This window comes from Mytilus trossulus, chromosome 11 (assembly GCF_036588685.1).
Source record: "Mytilus trossulus isolate FHL-02 chromosome 11, PNRI_Mtr1.1.1.hap1, whole genome shotgun sequence".
Classification (NCBI taxonomy): domain Eukaryota; kingdom Metazoa; phylum Mollusca; class Bivalvia; order Mytilida; family Mytilidae; genus Mytilus; species Mytilus trossulus.
In genome coordinates this window covers 47849810-47869858 of record NC_086383.1, presented here as the reverse complement: position 1 = coordinate 47869858, position 20049 = coordinate 47849810, and the positions used below count along the sequence as shown (strand labels likewise).

General features: G+C 31.0%; 1 protein-coding gene across 4 annotated transcripts; it reads left to right on the top strand.

Moving 5' to 3' along the window:
• Positions 1 to 4958: 4958 nt before the first annotated feature.
• Positions 4959 to 17924, top strand: LOC134691241 (cadherin EGF LAG seven-pass G-type receptor fmi-1-like). 4 transcript variants are annotated; one of them, XM_063551622.1, is made up of 13 exons: positions 4962 to 5127; positions 5708 to 5866; positions 6727 to 6861; positions 7518 to 7640; positions 8502 to 8690; positions 11072 to 11259; positions 11535 to 11632; positions 12677 to 12827; positions 15219 to 15775; positions 16100 to 16138; positions 16445 to 16482; positions 17225 to 17297; positions 17686 to 17924. In XM_063551622.1, the coding sequence occupies exons 2-13, from the start codon at positions 5860 to 5862 to the stop codon at positions 17822 to 17824; spliced, it is 1737 nt and encodes a 578-aa protein (XP_063407692.1). In that variant the 5' UTR covers positions 4962 to 5127; positions 5708 to 5859; the 3' UTR covers positions 17825 to 17924. The 4 variants fall into 4 exon arrangements, with proteins under 4 accessions (XP_063407694.1, XP_063407693.1, XP_063407692.1 ...); XM_063551621.1 differs by having other exon boundaries at positions 17683 to 17924; XM_063551624.1 differs by lacking the exon at positions 17225 to 17297 and having other exon boundaries at positions 4959 to 5127.
• Positions 17925 to 20049: the final 2125 nt, after the last annotated feature.

Genomic DNA, 20049 nt, shown 5'->3' with positions numbered 1-20049 from the left:
AGACTCTTTTATAAAAAAGAGATACAAAGAAAAATATCGGGTTTGTTTGACAGAACATAATGAAACAAGCAACATGGTTTTAATATGATATGAGGATTTTGAATTATGGACAAGCGATAATTTTCCTTGTCATACAAAGGTGATGATTATAACTTACTTGTTGAGTTTTTGTTGTAAACGTGGACTTTTCTTGAATCGTTTATTTGATGACGTTTATCATATTCGAAATACCCTGATTAAGCCCGACACCGTAATTAAATCGCTCATTAATCTAAGGACAAAATGGAATTTACTTTCTTCGTCTAATGATGCTTGTTAGGTTTCAGAAGTCTACCCTTTCGGCATACAGTTATGATAGTCTATCTTATTAACACATGTTAACAGGATATGATTAAAATAATATAGCTCTTAAATCTCACTGTCATAGTCATATAATTCCCCATGATCATATATCAATTTTGTAATGAAATACTGATTTTCTACAAATATACCACTAATATACATATAAATACAACATAAGAACGACAACAAACATTGATGCATTGTTATAATTGTATATTCCTGTGCTATTTTATAAATTACATATGTATAATAATAGTTTTGAAGTGGTATAGGTATACTATTATGTTGGTTTGGTTTTTAAATCAGTGAGACACCCAGTAATTTCTTTTCCTGAACAAAAGTTTGTTTCCTTATAAGAGTACTAGTACTGAGATTCTTATTTCTAAGGGTAAACCGTTTTGTAAACAACATTTCAAAAGATATTATAGATTAACGTAACTCCCATTAGTAAACAACCTTATTATGAAATACAGTGTGTGTTTATGTTGAAAGAGATGAAATACCAAATCTCTATTTAAAATTAAAGAAAGCGAAAATTATTTTTCTGAAGTTGAATAGCCTATCAGAAGTACTGTTAACCGATCTGTACTCTTGGTTGATCAGGTAAATTTGTTATGAAATTCAGACGAAAGAATTTGATAGTTTGTACACGCAAAGTAACTTGTTCTCGTCTATCTTTAGTATATGTGTGGTGTTGAATACTTGTATACAACGAAGGACAAACCAACGATAACGTATTGATATTAATAAGTACTTCACTATGTACGATACACACACAACATAATTATACCCTTAAACTAGAATTAAAGCAAGTAGGACATTGAGAAAAACTAGTGGGAACACGCTGGATCTACAACAAGTTCCTATTCCTCTTTAGCACAATTCGCTTTATTCATTATCAGTTGTTTCTGGTTTTATGCCGCAGTTGTTGACATCCGTGAAAAAGAGAACTGAATTGTGGCTTTAACAAACTGGGTAAAATCACAAAAATACCGAGTTCAAAAAAAATATCGGAAAGTCCCTCATCACATAGCAAAATCAAATGACAAAACACAGAAAAAACGAATAAAACCGTCTTGTCCCTGTCTTGGTACAGGCAGTTTCAAATGTAGAAAATGGTGGATTGAACCTGGGTTTATAGCGCTAACCCTCTCACTTAAAATATGCGATCCTGTTTTGCTAAGTTAATATACCAGACTGCTATTCATAACACAGAAGTGTCAATAAAACGTTAGGACATTGATTTTGACTTTACCATTTGTACCATTTCTTTATTAATTAAACGTAGTTAACAAAATTAGATCATTCAATTCTCCTCAATGGTAACTACTAGTATCTTTATCGGAATTTAAAGACACTTTATCAATTTTCATTTTTATTTAAACGTCATACCTTGGAAAAACAGAAACAGTCACAATTAAATTGTTATTACATGTACTTCGACTTCAAACTTCACATTTGTTCAAAATTATTCATCGCCATCTAATCTCAATTACACTTGAATGACAAATTGTGTTTTGCAAATTTATATTAGGTTGCTGTAAAACATGGAAAATTTCATGACCGTTGTTATAAAATTTAGTTGAATAACTGCAAAAATAGATTTTTGCAGTTGTACTTGGTTTTCTGTGGCGTGTAAGGATTTTGAGTAATGACTTAATACACTATATCATTTTACAATATAAGAACACCTAATAAAAATATATTAACAGAAATACACACTTAATAAATAGCTATACTATATAGTGATTTGGAGGATGTGTTTAAGCGTAAAACCTTCCATTCAGCCAGACAGCAAAAAACTTCTACGCATGCAATGCAAATTTTAAACATAACAACATCCTAATATATTAAAATAATATTATGTGTTTTTCCGGCGTGTTCTTTTTTTTATTATTTTTAATAAAATGCTCATCAGAACAAAACATTTGAAATTAAATATATACTTCTGTTTAAAAGACTCATTTTAATCCTTGTTCAAAATTTTCAAATGATTTCTTGCAACAATTTTGCGGTTTTTTCCTCTCCGACCAACAAACAACCTGAAAGCATGCTGACGCAAAACAGAAAATAAAATACTATTTGGGTCTAAGTTTGATATGATTTTTTTTGTACAATTATTATTTTAATAACCTGATAACATCTGCTTACAAATTCTGCATTAATATATATCTCCTGCAATGTAAAGAATTAACAATAATTCGAATTGACATGTAAATGATAACCATAAACATTAAATCATTTTGGTTTTTAAGTGATGAAAAACATACTAATATTCGATTAACGTCTTTCATTTCCTTTATTTGGAATTCAGTGGCGCGGAAGAATGGTATTATTTAATAAATACAAAAATAAAAATGATTGGCGTAGATATTTAAACGTACCCTTTCTTATATTACATTAATGTAAAATTACATTAACGGCAAAACCTAAAACAGGAGATATGCTATTAAGTATTTTACAATCCATATTGTTATTGGCGTTTGTTTGGAAAGAAAGTTTATGTGCGGTAAGCAATTTACCTTTTTGTCTTTAGAATGAATTACTAATATGACCATCGAAAACTATAATAAAAAAATAGTTATAAAAATTATATTTTTTGTCGATTTAGATCGTCATGGTGAACAATAATTTACCTCACTATGATATATTTATATATTTACACAGAATATAAAGAATATTTGTATATGAACATGATGAAGATTGGGGATGTTTCAATTATTTGGATAAGATAATACTAATGATTTGAAGAAATAAAATTAATTTTAACGATCACAATGGTCCGGTAAGGGCCGAGTTTGGCCTCAAATTTCAGGTTCATCTGACGGAAGATTTTGAACCCTTTTTAAACACTTAAGTGTCTATTTTGGTTGATTAAATTAGTTAATAAGAAAGATTTTAAATGAAATACTTATTCGAAACGCTCCGATTCTAGCAAAAATATGAAAAATCTATCAATTATGCCAAAAAAATATCACTTATCAGATGTGTTTTGTCAAACATGAAAGTGGCCGCATCCGTGTTCATCCTCAACTTTTATATATGGTATGTATTATCATCAAATACAACTTACTTTTCAATATTAAGAATAAACACAAATGCGGCCACTTTCATTTAAGACGGAAACCGTCTAAAACTTAAACTAAATTGCGATAATTGTGAAGATTTCAGTTATTAAGCATGACTTAATAATGCAAGTTCCCGATTTATGTGCATTGTATTGTAAAAAAATAACCCATATTTATGTAGCAAAAGCATTCTACTTTCCAATAAATAACTAAAAGTTTACATTTTAACAGTTTTGTAAAACTGCTATATATTTTGGGGCCAAAAAAGAGGTCTTACTGAACCTACTCCTTTACTTCACAAACCCTCTTCTGCTTGATATCCATAAATTTGAAAATACATATATACATGTATATACAGAATCAGTAAAAAAATGAACTTAATCATTTTAGTAGGTTTTTATTTAATAACATCATTTAAAGAATACAATAACGAACAATACCGAGTTCAAAACAAAATTCCAAACGGAAATTACCTGATTAAATCACAAAATCAAAAGAGCAAACACATTAAACGAATGGAAAACAACTGTCATATTCCTGACACTTCTTAGTGTAAAAAATGTTGGATTTATCCATTTACTATTGCTAGCTAAGCCTATCACTTGTGAAAAGAAATATTCATATAAACTCTGGACTAATATAAATACAAATACAACTAATAAGAATATAAAAAAACTGAAAAAAATATTACTGACAGAAGTATAATTGTATCAGTAGATAAAAATAGATTGCTGTTTTATTTATTATTGTATATGTATTTTTATTATTCGGTGAAAAGGTCATCTTTGCTTACGTTTGCATTTTTTGTCAATATGCCGAATCATAAAGTTGGACTTACTTACATATGAGTGCCACAGTGTAATAGCATTTAATCAAACAATATATCTTATAGGGTTCAAAAACATGTACAATAAAGTATATAGAAAACCAACGTAATGGTCATGAGACGTTTGAAATGTGGAAACTATTTTTTAAAGCAAGATTTGTTTTAAGAATTTGATTTTGTTATGTAAACAGTGTATACGAAAATAAAGCAACTGAGTAGATATTCATTTGAAGATAAATTATGTTTATAATTAGTAGATTTTTTTAGCTTTTTCTTTTTTGGGAAAAGACCAGGCGTATTTAATCATTGTGTTCCCTATTTTTCGTTTGACATTTTCTTATTCAGTCATTGACACAAACAAACGTGTATCCGTCTTGCTATTGTATATGCCTTATATATAACACTTTTATGATATGTGTTCAAATTGAAATGTTTTTTTTGTTTATCTTAAGAATTTCAAATCAAATATGTATTTTCTGAGCCATGCATCAGATTGCATCACTCCCTTCCTTTCAGAGAAAGGACACATACTAATATTAGATCATATGTTGACTTTCAGGCTTTTATGTCTTTGATTGCTTTTATCAGTTGATTATCTTTCCTTTTAGCTTGTAATATATACTTTTTCTCCTTGTTGCTGTAAACCTTGGTCTAAACTTCTAACATGTATACTTATGTTCATGTTCATTTTACACTTGTCAATTAATTTTCAGGCTCCACTATTCTCGGGACTCCCCACAGAAAGAAGTGTTGGAGAATTAGAAACAGATTCGCGTATTATATATCAAATAACAGCTTCAGACCCTGACGGAGATGCGTTTGCGTGTTCTATCAGTTCTATAGCACCTACTTGGGGACAGTTTGATGTAACTTACAACACTCTTATACCAAGTAATATTATTCCCATTTTTCCATCTTAATTTGCTTATTCAAATATGATATTGTCTGATCCTTTTATAATTCATTATTACTCGTTAACTCAACGACTCCTCGTTCAATCCGAATTATGTATGGCGTTTTTGTAATGATAAGGTTTTCATGATTTTGTATGATTATTCGACATACCTACTTTATATCAGTGTAATTTGAACAACAAGATCATAACAAGGCAACGTTTTGTTACAGAACTCAATTAGTTCCTGGTAAATTGTTTCGAGAAAAAATATTTTTTGAAAGTTTGTCACAATTACAGATAAAAGTCTTTATTTCACATTTATCAAATATCCCATTGATAAATAAGAATTTAGTATGAACATCACTGGTTTTGTTGCTTTTCATTTGATTGTTTATTTAAATCGGTGAATGGATCAAGTATATAAGGTAAATACTGTTTCATTTTATTTTTTTAACAAATGTATCCACTGAAAATTAATACTAAAGTTGATATGGATTTCTATAAAAAAAAACTGCACACATTTGCATGTTAAATGCTAAATTTCTAATGTTTGCTTGAATGTATTTTATTTGACAGAATGGACTGTAAATACAGTAAGCCCTTCTTTTGATTATGCTAATACAACCCAGTTTACTGTAACTATAGCCTGTGATGATAGCAATACGACCCCACGAACTGGAATCCTGACTGTTAAGGTGATAGATAATGATTTATTGCAGTTTACAAACATGCCTGGTAAGTGTATTATAATGATACGATCCAATATAGCCTCATCTTTATCATCAATGTCAGAATTATCAGAATCAGTTTACATATCAATCAAATGTGTTGCATTCTTTATTTGTTTATAAACACTTTTATAGAGGGATCAGAGACAAACTGAATGTTGTCATTGGTTTTATTTGTTTTTCATTGATTGTTTCAGCATAAACTTTTTTTTTTTAAATTGTTTCACATTTTGTCAGTAGTCTTCGAAGTCTTACATTACCGTGTTTCTCATTGTTGAAGGCCTGACAATGTCCTATCTTCATTCTTTTGTTTATATTTCTTTTGATTTTGCTATATAGTTGTCTCATTGGCAATCATATCATGTCTTCTTGTTTTCATATAAGTATAAGATTGAGAATGGAAATGGGGAATGTGTCAAAGAGACAACAACCCGACCATAGAACAAACAACAGCAGAAGGTCACCAATAGGTCTTAATTGCAGCGAGAAATTCCTGCACCTGGAGGCGTCCTTCACCTGGCCCCGAAACATATATATATACTTGTTCAGTGATAGTGAACGCCATACTAAACTCCAAATTATACACAAGAAACTAAAATTAAAATTACTACAAGACAAACAAAGGCCAGAGGCTCCTGACTTGGGACAGGCGCAAAAATGCGAAGGGGTTAAACAATTTTATTACCCTCCCCTATACCTCTAGCCAATGTAGAAAAGTAAACGTATCACAATACGTATACATAGTTGAAGTCAATCAACGTTAATCTGTCGAATTTACGAATTATTTCTAAAAAGCTATAATTCTTGAAATAAGATAGCTTGCGTTGCTAATTATTATAAATTTAATTATTATAAAAAAAATTACAGTATCAACGACGTCATTCGATGCATCAATAACGGGAGCTGGGACCACATTGTATACTGTTTCGGCAACCTCTGCATCAAATAGTGGATTACTATCGTATACGATCTCTCCTATGACTGATTTTTCAATTGATGCATGTGAGTTTCATTTAGATTTCTGAAATCAGATTATACATTCTAAATTATGGGCAGCTGTTTTGATGGTGGTTGTAGATATAGTCAATAAATCTTACTGTGTGTGTCAACCTGCAAGTACTTTGTCTTCATGACTATCTTATATTGATGAAAGTTTCTCTGGAATTCGTTACAAAACTTGTTATTCTTAAAATCTTTTTGAAAATTAAAATTATTCTTACATGCTCCGTCATTACTTTTTTGTACCATGTCTGATATTAAATAAGCGAAGCGGCTATGATAGGCGCCGATAGGTTAAGGACGGATTTAATCATATGCATTGACTTAGAAATGTTTGAAATATAGAAATTGTCTTACAAAAACCACGAAATTACTATAGCTATATATACATCAACCCTCGGTAATATGCATAAGAAATTAGATCTTCTATCTCTCAGACAAACTAGGTGCCTACCACAATGAATGCTACACTTAACCAAAAAAAAATGTACACTTTTTGATTATTCGAGTTTTGCAATCAATCGCCTGTTTCATTTCTGATGCTTAAAAGTTAATTCATCAAAATCTTTTTAATACAAAACTAGAAACGAAGTATAAATAAACCTACTAGTATCTTATGTCAGCATAAAATTGTAATAATCACTTTTTTAATTTTGTAGCGAGTGGTAAGGTAACAAATAACGACCATTTGAACCGACAAATCGCTTCACCAGCAGATCTTTGGGTAACAGTCTCAGATGGTACCATTATAGCAGAAGAACATCTCAGAATAAACATGCACAGTAAGACCTCAACACATTAATTGTTTAAAGACTGTTCCTAAAACTGTCTTCATCATAGCAGTACTAATTAATTGTTTTGAATGAGAGAAAATAATATTCTTGTAAATTTCTATGGCTAACAGTTCCCGAAGAATTTTCAATAATTGTATTCTGTAATTATCTTTAAATAATAACGCTGATTTTCCGGTTTCAAAATAAAATAAGTACTAGGTTCCTTGAAAAGATCTGTGATGGAATTAAAATGTTCGGAAACTGCGATTCCAAACAACGTTAGAATAATAATTGAGTAATATTGATACATTTTACAATACCCTGAAGAAGCATTTTGCTTTCTGATGTTTTGTGAGACATTTGAAAACATTTAAGTAAATCATTCTCATGATGCCCGTTATTCTTAATATTCCACTTACAACTTTTAACAACAGAAACATCCTTACAATGAACATATCATAGGAGGTTTGTACTACAGTTATATCTACCTTTACCCATACGTTTTATTGGCCATATCAATTATGCTATGAGTGTGTTTTCTCTCTGTTTATATGTCATTATTTGTTCAATGTTAGTGTCTTATAATGACTGGTTCTCAGTGCAACACAAATGCCATGTTTAACGCATATTTACAATAATTAATTCTTGTCCGTTCAAATTCTAATTATATACTTATCAGGAAGTAAATTAAACGGTATACGCTTTATTTATGTGCTCTGACATAAAACAAAAGAAGAAATTACTACAACAAATATACAGCGAAAAAAATATTCTAAAAGGTTTAGAAAGATATGTAAAGAAAGGGAAAAAATCAAAATATACAAAAAGTGAAGTAACAAGCCTATGGTAAAGGACCTATTTTTTTTCTAGATGTTAATAAAGTACCATACTGGACAAATTTGCTGACCCCACAAACCATAACTATCGCTGAAGACACTGCTAGTGGAACTTTGCTGTATTCTCTGACGTCACAGGATAATGATGTGGGAGCAGCTTTGAGTTATTCCATGAATGTTAATCCTGTAACAGACACTTCCAAGTTCTCTTTTAGTACAAACAGTAAGTCATGGAATAGTATTATTTTACTGCAATTTATTGTTAATTTATAATGGGTATTAATTTCATCGACATCATGGGTTTTACATATATGTTTATGGAGGGAAAGCGTCTCCTTCAATATAAAAAGAAGAAGATGTCGTATCGTAATTCATTAGACAACTCTTCAATAGCAAACTAAAAAAAATCCGCAATAACAAATGCAAATAAAGGCAAAAGTAGTATACCGCTGTTCAAAACTCATGAATCCATGGACAAAAAACAAAATCGGGGTATCAAACTAAAACCGAGGGAAACGCATTAAATATAAGAGGAGAACAACGACATAACACCGAAACGTAACACACACAGAAACTGAAAGCAATTTAAACGATTAAACTGATGGTTTGTTTTATGAATAGAATAATAAACGAAAAAAATAAATAATGTGCAACAGCACACGAAGATCACTGACTTTGGCACCTACAGCATTCGGCTTGTTAACCATGTTAGGCGCAAAATCATCCTCATAAACCTAGGACAGTGATGCAACATGAAAACACAAGAACAAAATGTATATGACAATAAAAAAAAATGAATAATAGCAATAAAAACCTCAACCACTAAAATAAAGGCTCCAAACTTAGTTCAGGCACTGTAAGAATAGGGAGGAATTAAACCTTGTTCAAACAGCCGTTCAATCCTCCCCTTACCTCCTTGTAAAGTTTGGTAACTGCACAACATAAAAACATTATATAAAACAATAGTTAAAAGGGATTCAACTCGTTTTGATTATGCATCCGCCTAAAGGACAACCACTCAAATACATGCTCCAAATTTGGGTCAGGTACTTTTATAATATAGTGTATTTAACCATTGTATCTAATATGTTTGTTTGTTTTGTTCATGTACCGATGTCAACATACTGGAATTTAATGCAACTGCCATACAAGTTACAGGTTTAGCTAGCTATAAAACTAGGTTCAATCCACCATTTTATACATTAATGTGCCTGTATAAAGTCAGGAATGTGACAGTTGTTATCGACTCGTTTGATCTGTTTGAGCTTTTGATTTTGCCATTTGATTAGTTTAGTATTTTTGTGATTTTACTTTTGGTGGGAGCCGTTTAATCCTCCACTGACCTCCTTTGAAATATGGGTAACATTAAAACATATTATAAAAAAAAGTGCAATAGGGCTCAACTCATTCTGATTATGCATCATTTTTAAAGATTCGTGCAAATAGTTCTGGTTTGAACCAAGTTTTGACATTTTCATCCCTTTTTTGCAATAATCTATGATATTCATGTAGAATGACGCCATTGATATATGAGCCAGTCAATGCGAAAAGGTACAAAAACGAAAACTTTACGAAATTCTAAAAAGTGTGCATAATTATTGGTAGTAGACTTGTGATTTATAAAACATATTTACTTTTCCTCATATCATCAAGCTGTAATCTACACGCACCTGCGAGTGTTGAGATACCCCCTTTTAGTTTTATCAAGATTTTTAATGAATTATTTCATATATTTCAATTATTTTCAAAGTACAGTTTAAATGGCTTGATTTGCCAATTGATAATGTTAACCCCGGTAGAAGTGGGGATAATGCTCTCGCTTACGATGCCGATATCAATGCAATCTATCCGGGCAAAGGTTCGAATCCCGTCCATCTAAGGTTGATTTATATAATATTAAATAACTTAACTTAACTTCAATTTCAATTTCTAAAACACAAGATGTCATAGTTTTTGTATTTTCTCTCATGTTTTAATGTTGTCTTACTTTCTTTAAACCTGTAGAACTAACTGAAATTGTTGACCTTTGACTCTGTAGTGTCGTAAATTTTTTAAGTTTCTGGTCGTTATATCATTAGTCCGGGGAACAATCGATTTTACACTTGCTCAAATACCAAAAATGCAGATATTTCCACGTCTTTTTCTGTTTTCATTGACAAATTCGGGATAGAATTGACAATCTTATGAATGTAACATTAATGTATTTTTTTTCTCGGATAAATCGTTTTTCAAAAATACTATAACAAACTTTGATAACGTGTCCTGTAAAGTTTCCCAAAAGGACTTTTTCTACCTTTTCGCATGAACTGGCTCATATAAGAAAACCAATTTCATTCCACCATAAAAAAAAATGGAACATCAAACCGATAGAAAATACTGATTACTTACGTTTGCACATATATGACATAAACAGCTGGCCTTATGTATTAGATAGATAGCAAAACAGGAATTGAGGTTGATAAAACCAATTTTTGGTTCAGTTTTAATTTTGTTTTCTGCCTGTGGATTGCGGTTCAAACTCATTCCGAGAGTTATACATGCTTATTTTACGAACAATCGAAAATTTAATTAACCAAATCATCAATCAAACAATATATTTTACAGCTTTAGAACTACGCTTGGCATCAGGACAAAGTTTTGATTACGAGACAAGGAATTTTTACAACATAACATTTACTGTCGATGACACAATGGCTTCCACCACTTCTATACTTTACATTAACATTCAGAACGCCCATGAGGCATGTTATTTCGACCAATCATTGTATCACGTGACTGCCCCAGAAGGAGCCGTAAGTTTTTGTTAAGTATTGATACATTTTTTCTAACATAAATAAAAAAAACATTTTTTTCTAGAATTAGGTCCATCCTTGTACTTTATGATACTGCTGATTGAAGAACATTTATCAATATTATTTAAAATGATTTTAATAGAAAGTACTTTATTTATGTCGACAATCATTTGTTTTACCTTTAAATAAAGAATGTATTGGTGTTGCCTGTCGAAGTGATCAAACTAATTCTTTATGTTATTAATAAGTCGTTTGACATTTTCTTTACTATTTAGAGTGGAACCGGATCTATGAACCCAAATTTTGTTGTGAGTGATTATGATGGAACCTCGACGTATTCATATTCCTTCCTGAGCTTTAATAATAGCAACAGGTAAAAAACAAACAAATAAAATAGTTCATTGCAATGTGGTTTTTTTGGTGTGGCCAGTTGCATTCATATTTTGGACGGGGAAAACTACTCATCGAAATCCAATATGAATATTCTTCGCCAGGATCTACCAGGTAACAGTGCTTTCAATGTACACCTTAACTGTTAAATGAAACGCAGAAATGTAACATGCAAGATATGGCACTTTTGAAGTCCTTTTTCATTTCTTTGAAGGGTTCTTAAATCGGGACAACAGGCGAATAGATTTACGCCTCCATTCCCATCGACTCGGTTGCATATGAGTTCATCAGATAGTTAAACGGACACGCCCTTATGATAAGATTTACTGTCGAGTGGGAGAGGTCTCTCTACCGCTATTGTAAAGTCTGATTCCAGACAATTCTTTGAAAGTTGTTGATTCTTAGTTGATAACGGTATCGTTACGAAATTCATAGAGTCAGTCTGCATAACAATCCTTTAAATGATTTCTATTTTAATCAAATTTGTAAATCTTACGGTCTTAATAGGTACGTACCATAACTTTAACACAGAAATAATATTTTTCTTTACGTTTCTTGTGTGATCAAGCATCATGCTTTACAAATGGACGTTCAATCAAAAACTGTTATTCTAAATTTGGGTATTTACCTAAGTAAAAAGTTCATTCCTATAAATATGTTTTCTTGCAAAGAACTTCTGTCCGTTCCGTGGCTATCTATATTTTTCTAATCCGAAAATGTTTATAACATAATACGTGTTGCCGTATATATTCCTGTAAAGACTACCTACTCTGAGATGAATAAGAATACAAAGTAAAGCTGAATCGTAACTTTGTATAAATCAAATAGAACTTTAGTTTTATATTCTTTTTGAAAGTTTTAATTGAATTGTCAATCAGAGATGACAATCATACTCACCGGTTATATGAAAGGCTTGCTATATATATTGTAATGTTTAGACGTACGGCGTAGTATTTTCTAAACTGTAGAAATTACTTTATGAATATTGAGTTAACACAAGTTACTTTTATTTCTGTCGTATTTTCAGATTTGCCATTGACGCTTCAACTGGAATAATTAATTATGCTGTACATTATGATATAGATAATAGTGCAATGCCTTATCTAGTATATCTCACAGTAATTTGTACTGACACAACCTCTAAAACCGGTACATCTCAGGTCGAAATCACAGTTACTGTAAGTATACACTACCAAGTTTGTCATATATATGGTGAAACAAAAAACTAATAATTACTGTTCGCATACAATACGTCATCCCCAACTAGTAGATCGCGTGTGTAAATATCAGCAACTCCTGTTAAACAAACACTAAATGTTAGCATGGGATACTACACCGCAAAGATAGATCGAAATAAATAACGACTATTAGCAAACGATGCAGTATCTTAAGCCGGAACATATCGAGGGAAACATAATAAATGTACAGTAAAGGTATAACTCTCAAACTCTCTTAGATATTGGCTGTTATGTTTTTGTCCTTTTGCTTTGTTACTCAGACATATATATTTTTTTTGTAATTGTTGAATGCATAACAGCATGTAAGTACTAAATCAACAAACTGTAAACAGAAATATTTATATCACAGTTGCTTTGGTGTATTTTTATTGTATCTGGTTGCTTCTAAAGTAAATGTATATAATGGTGTAACACCCTTATTCAGGCCCGGCCAGAAAGCACATACCCGAAAGTAGTACATATTTAACGCAAAATAGTTCCTACGCATGAGTGTAACTTTCAAAATATGTAGGATATTTAGGTATTTTTGGCATCAAATAAAAGCTAAAGGACTGGTGATTATTGTAGAACACTTTAATTTTAAATATTAAAGAAACTGCACCAAAATTTAAAAAGAGGGTACATTTAGTTTGTTTGTCAGATCTGAAGTACCTGTTTTGGTACATTCGAAGTTCCGGGAACCAGTTCTTTCTTATATGCCATGTAAGGTATGTTGATTTTTTTAGTAGAAGACACCATAAAGTGTTGCTTTGAAATGCAATTATTGCCACTTTATTTGAACTTAAAATGAAAGAGGTGTGCTTGGTTGAAATGGAGGAATTTAACATAGAAAGTAATGGGACCATGAATTAGTGGTGTACTTCCTATTACAGAGAATTATCAGAAATCCAATTTTTAGAAGTTGTACCTATTCCAATGAAAATAAGTCAAAGATGTTAGTAATCATGTTCAGTCATCTTTATTTGGTTAATAATTTTGTTTAAAGGAAATTTCAACTCTTGAATTGGCATACTAAGGTTGTGTAGCCTTTTATGGTCATACAACATGCATGCAGTTAAGACTTGACTCCAAGTTCATATTTTTGCATTATTTGTGATTGAAATCAATAAAACATGTATATTATGACTTGTGTATGGTACAGAAAGGCTCTTGGTCAAATGATCCTAAGATTTTTTAAAAGTTTTAATGTTTTTCTTATGGTAGCCTTTTACAATCTAGGCAAATGGTATATACTCATATAAGAATTCCAAAATCTTACTGTGCATGCAATTTTGAACCAGTTTAGCAAGTTATCTGGCTGCGGGATATATAAATTGCTCTTAATAATCTATGTTTAACCACAGAAGTATGGTTTATTAAAAAAAATGCCCTTTTCCAATTTGAAGAAAAAAGGGGGGGACAATATTCTCAATTATATCTGAACTTTGGACTAATATTTTTGTATTTAACGAAGAACCTCTGATAAAAATATGACTATTGGTAAGTACATAGCCTTCCGAAAAGATATCAATAAATTAAACAATGATATTGAGAATAAAAAAGTATTTTGACCAAAATATAATATCCATATGCAGTTTTCTTTGAATAACCCATATATTACTACCAATCCAATTTGAGCTTAAAATTAGTAAAATAGTATTTGGACTAAAGCTTTATCTGTTTTTTATTGCTTGAAATAGGTCATAGAATGAAATAAAGTAATACTCAAGTCAATATAGCAAGTTTGGTTCTGTTATAGGTGAAACACCACTAATTCAGGCCCGGTCAGAAAGCACATACCAGAAAGTAGTATATATTTAACGCAAAATAGTTCCTACGCATGAGTGTAACTTTCAAAATATGTAGGATATTTAGGTATTTTTGGCATCAAATGAAAGCTAAAGGACTGGTGATCATTGTAGAACACTTTTGGACTTTTAATTTTAAATATTAAAAAAATGCACCCAAATTTAAAAACAGGGTACATTTAGTCTGTTTGTCAGATCTGAAGTACCTGGTTTGGTACATCCGAAGTTCCGGGAACCAGTTCTTTCTTATATGCCATGTAAGGTATGTTGATTTTTTCAGTAGAAGACACCATAAAGTGTTGCTTTGAAATGCAAATGAAAGAGGTGTGCTTGGTTGAAATGGAGGAATTTAACATAGAAAGTAAAGTAATGGAACCATGAATTAGTGGTGTACTTCCTAATCACTTAAACAAGATAGTATGTGATGTGAATGGGCTAGATATTATGAAATCTATAAAAAGAAATTACCATTTCTCACAAGTTTCATTATTTCTTCAGTGTTTGAATGTTTCTTTATTAAATGTCCTTTGTTTTTCTATACTAGGATGTAAATGACAACGCCCCATCTTTTTCTACTGCCAGTAGTTTACTTACAGTTAACCAGTATACATCTCCAGGAACAACAATTGGCAGTGCCGCTCCAACAGATGCTGACTCGGGAGCTAACGCTGAGTTCACATGTAGCGGTACTTCGGCAGTATCAGCAGCTCTTACATACTATCAGATCGGCTCAGATTGTGGTGTCTATCTTTTATCCTCACCTGATGGAACGTTAGCATATGGAACCATGTATACAATGACAATAACGGCTGTCGATAAAGGAAGCCCAGCACTCACATCAACATCAACGGTTGACATCTTGTATAAAGAATTGACAACAACTACTGTTACTACAACAACGACAGCTAACCCTTATAATTTCTGGGATGACGATGGTGCAGTTGCAGCCTTTTCGATGGCAATAATTTTAGCATCTCTTTTAGCTGTAGTGTTCCTTTATTTCTGTATTCGATGCTGCTATACTGGATTGTGTTGTGGTCCCGACCCATGTGACTTCTGTAATTGGTGTAATAGTAGAAACTGTAATTGCTGTCAACATAGGTAACAAGGAGTTCTTTCTTTTTATTTCAAATTATATTTTTCGCTGAAAAAAGGACATCATCATTCCAAATTATGTTAAATACTAGATATATGTTACAAGAGGTTAAAATTCCATTGGGCGATACTTTTTAACTAATGTTTCTACACACTTAGCATAAAACTTCATTGTATTAAAAAATATATGAGCATTTTAATAGAAAATAGAGAAAAGTATCGTCTTTATTTTGTTTCAGAATGTACTAATGTTCCTTTGTTCTTGCTTTCGTTTTTGTAGGTAAACATTAATTTTATTATTTTTGTTCAATATTTTTATTCTATTTTCAGAAACAGACCGACCCGTACCATAACACCACAAGAATATAGGTAAATAGGTTATAGAAAAACAAATATTATTTTAAGATGTGTTCACAGTTCTGAATTTTGCAAAGTTATTTAACTGACAGGTATTTTTTTCAGCAAATTAGACATATAAAGGACAAGATATTTCAAATATTTGTTTAAAGGCGCTGTTACTTATAGGTTATGTGTCCATTTCTTTGAATTGACTTTTATAATTTAAAAAAAAAACAATTATTCAATTTTTCCTTTCAGTGAATTGCTTCTTATGTATGTTCGGCCACATAATTTTACTATGTAATGTCATACCAAACTGTTTGTTGTATTTTTCAGAAATCCGAGGAGAGCTGACGAATTCGATTATTACGATAGTAAGTATCATTTTCATGTTTAATACTGTTCTTTAGAATATTTTTGTTATTATTTTCAAAACGACAGTGCGCTTAATTGAAAAAAAGTATGTCAAATAATTGGAGAGTGGTGACCAGTTATGAGTAAAATCCAATATTATAAAAAGAAAAAAACAAGTTACTATCAATAAACAAATATTTAATTAAATAGTACACCTATAAAAGTCAGGCAATACAAATAAATAATGACACAATTAAAAACACTTCAATACAAAACAATACAATAAAACATATTTGAAGAAAGAGTTCCATTTACAAATGTATGTATAAAAAAACATATAGGTGACCCCTCAGTTCTAAATACTGCTTAATGAAACTCAAATGTGACAAACAATTTCAAGGGTGGGTTTCGAATGTGTTTCAGTTTATTAAATGCATCAATAAGTCGAAATAATGGTACACGATCTTTAAGATAGGCAGACAAATTTGAATGTTCGTTTGTGTCATAATACATAAAAAAGTTAAATTAGTCATCCAGGATTCAACATCTTTAACATAATATATGCTCTTTTTTGTAACTGAATAAAGAAATTCAAAATTTTCAGACTCAATCCCATAATAACTGAGGTGGTTATCAGTGTTTATCTAATCAATATAAAGACCTGTACTAAACTTCATAGCGCATACCTAAGTTTACACATCTGAATGTTAAAAAAATATGTACTGCTGTTTAATCGCGTTTCTTGTTTCTTCTTTTTCTCAGAGAATTTTGATAGTGACTACGAATCCCTGAAAAATGAAGAATTAAGAAGACCAAGGCAATTAAACAGTAGTAGGTTCGTATCGTGTGCATCAGTGAAGCTTTAATATCAATTTAAAACGTAGCGGATTTTTATTGTGTGTGTTCGATCTGGTCGCAAGCATAGAAGCAGTGTAGTCAAAAGAGGCATATACACTGTCTGGGCGAAATTTAAACCGAGATAGTTTCATTCCTAGTTTAAAAATGTTTTTGTCTGCGAATTGATAGAAACAGCGCAAAAAGATTAACCAAATGCCGGTTACATTGAACAGGAAGAAAATACCTTCGGAATGAACATTTAGTAAGTAGTACAAAATAAAAAAATGAAAATGTTCTAATTTTATGCAAAGGCATGGTGTATTCTATAAACTGTTGTCTTATTACGAGATCAAAATGTAACACTTTGTCAACATTTTTTTCAGCAGCCGAGTACACGGATTACGAGACTACCCGGACTTTCCGAACTCACAATCAGCACAACTCACCCCTTCCAATGGTAAAATGGTAGAACCAGGTAGAGTAGTGTTTACACGAGGAAGGCCATTGCCTATTGGATATTATTGATCATATAACTTCGATAGAAAGTTTTAACAACTTCTTAATGAACGAGACAGGATTTCTTTACATTTAAAATTTGCATAAAATATGTTTTCCTTTATCTATATAGCTCGTTATATGTGTTTTGTGTTTGTTTAATGTTCATCATAATTTATTTGCATGGTTAATGTTTTCAGCTGTTTATTCATCTGACATTGTTTTTATTTTGATCTTTATTTGTATATGCGTCATCCTTTATATTTATTTGTATCAATCGTCTTTCGTGTTCATTGGTTTCTATTTACATTTTGTTTTATTGATTTAATTTCATCGGTCTTTTCCATATAATTCAATTTTATATTATTTTCTGCTTCAGTTTTTAAGAGGGTGTCCATGGAAAAACCAGGCAGTGGATGGCACATGACATATTTTGTTTTCAAAATTTTTTCATCTATCTCATATCACAAATTCATTCTTTTTCAAAGTTAAATTGTGTTTTTATACTAACTGCAACAAATAAATAGAAAAAAATACATAGAAAGCACTGAACATTCATTGAAAAGGGGGAGATAACTCTTCATTTTGTACAAATTTTGTTGAATTGTTAGTGAACTTTAAAATCATTTTCTGGACCATCCACTGTTGATTCAAAAATATCTTTGACCTGTATATCCTTTGTATGATATAAACATCGCATTGGAACCAAAAATTCAGTGGGAAAAAAATTATGTTGTGCCGCCCATATTATAGGATTTGCCTGATATTTACTTGGACAGCCTCTTAAATACATTTGAAAAAACAAAACAGGTCAATAACCATAATGACACGCAAACTTTTTTTTTATCAAAACGAATAGCTCCATGTCTCTTTTATGTTTCATGATACAAAATGATGTATAATAAAGGTATTTTGTTTACTTCTATTTTGTATTTTTAAACAAAGTGATTTGTTCTATACTGTTGAAGGCGAAATCTGATACTCAAGCCCTTGTTTGATGAAACAAATGACAAGCATTTTACGACTGTTCTTTTGTTTACTTTATCCATTAATTTCACCTGAGAACAATATTATTTTATAAGAATTCAAAACCAAGCCGACCATTCAAACAAGGACAAGAAATATCTAAGCAACCAGAAGAACAAATGCACACAGTTATCTTACCTCCTATATATTTCTAGGAATGATTAGTTAAAAGCAACTGCGTGGAGACCGTGTTTATTCCATTTTGAGTCAGTAGGTGGATCTTATTTCAATACACGGTTAGCGGCGGTGTAACGTCCCTTTATAAAAACGAAATGATATTAAGAAACATTCTTAAAGGTTTCAACAGACGAAACAATTGAAGATGAAATATTGAAATAAATTCATGAACCGCATTTAAAGCTAACAAGTTCTTAATGTTTGCATTTATTTTTATATAACCAATGAAAGTAGTTTCTTAGTTTATGCTAACGGTATTGAACTTTGAATACTTGCTCACTTTGATACATGTAACACGCTAAGATAGTCGGTAAGACAAATTCGGTACATACTGTGCTCTTAACCCATATAACATTTACTGACCCCATATATATACCGTATTAGGTCACTAGTAAACTATGTAACTAATATTATTCAATAAATTTATAACATTGCATTTCCCTTACCATTACTGACACAACTTCTTTCAAAACGTTATTGGTATAAATGTGTTAAGGAATATATACATAACCTATGCACACCTATTTTGTAAAACTGCATGGTCATGCGCTGTTTTTAATAACAAAGAATAAGGATACAACTTTCTATCATGTCAAAATATTTTTTTTCTAAAATGCGAAAACACATTTGCGTAATGATTTACTTTTCTTTTATCTAATTGTAACTTTTTTCAATAAGTCGTATCAACATAATTTGCAAAATTTAAATGATTTTAAACCATTAATACAAAACATGACTTTAGGTAAATTTCAGTTCAATTGATGCATTTGCATGAATTATCTATATTTCATTGAAAGAGGGATATGGCGTGAATAATTCAACTTTTCAAACTTCAGTATTAAGATGATGCAGATAAAAGGATTAACTATTTGTAAATAATATCAAATAAATAGAAATTGAGTCTGAATATATACATCTCTATTCAACTGGAATTACAAACGTCGAAAGGGTAAAAGGGTAGAATTAAGGAAACAAGAAAAGAAAAGAAAGAAGAAAAGACCACAATGATATGACACCCAATCTAAATGAGTCAATTAGGAGACACTTATGGT

Coding starts and splice junctions, on each gene's coding strand:
- LOC134691241 (XM_063551621.1), top strand. Junction 7,641..8,501: donor TCTCAGAATAAACATGCACA/GTAAGACCTCAA, acceptor TTTTTTTTCTAG/ATGTTAATAAAGTACCATAC. Junction 15,776..16,099: donor TGTAATTGCTGTCAACATAG/GTAACAAGGAGT, acceptor TTCTATTTTCAG/AAACAGACCGACCCGTACCA.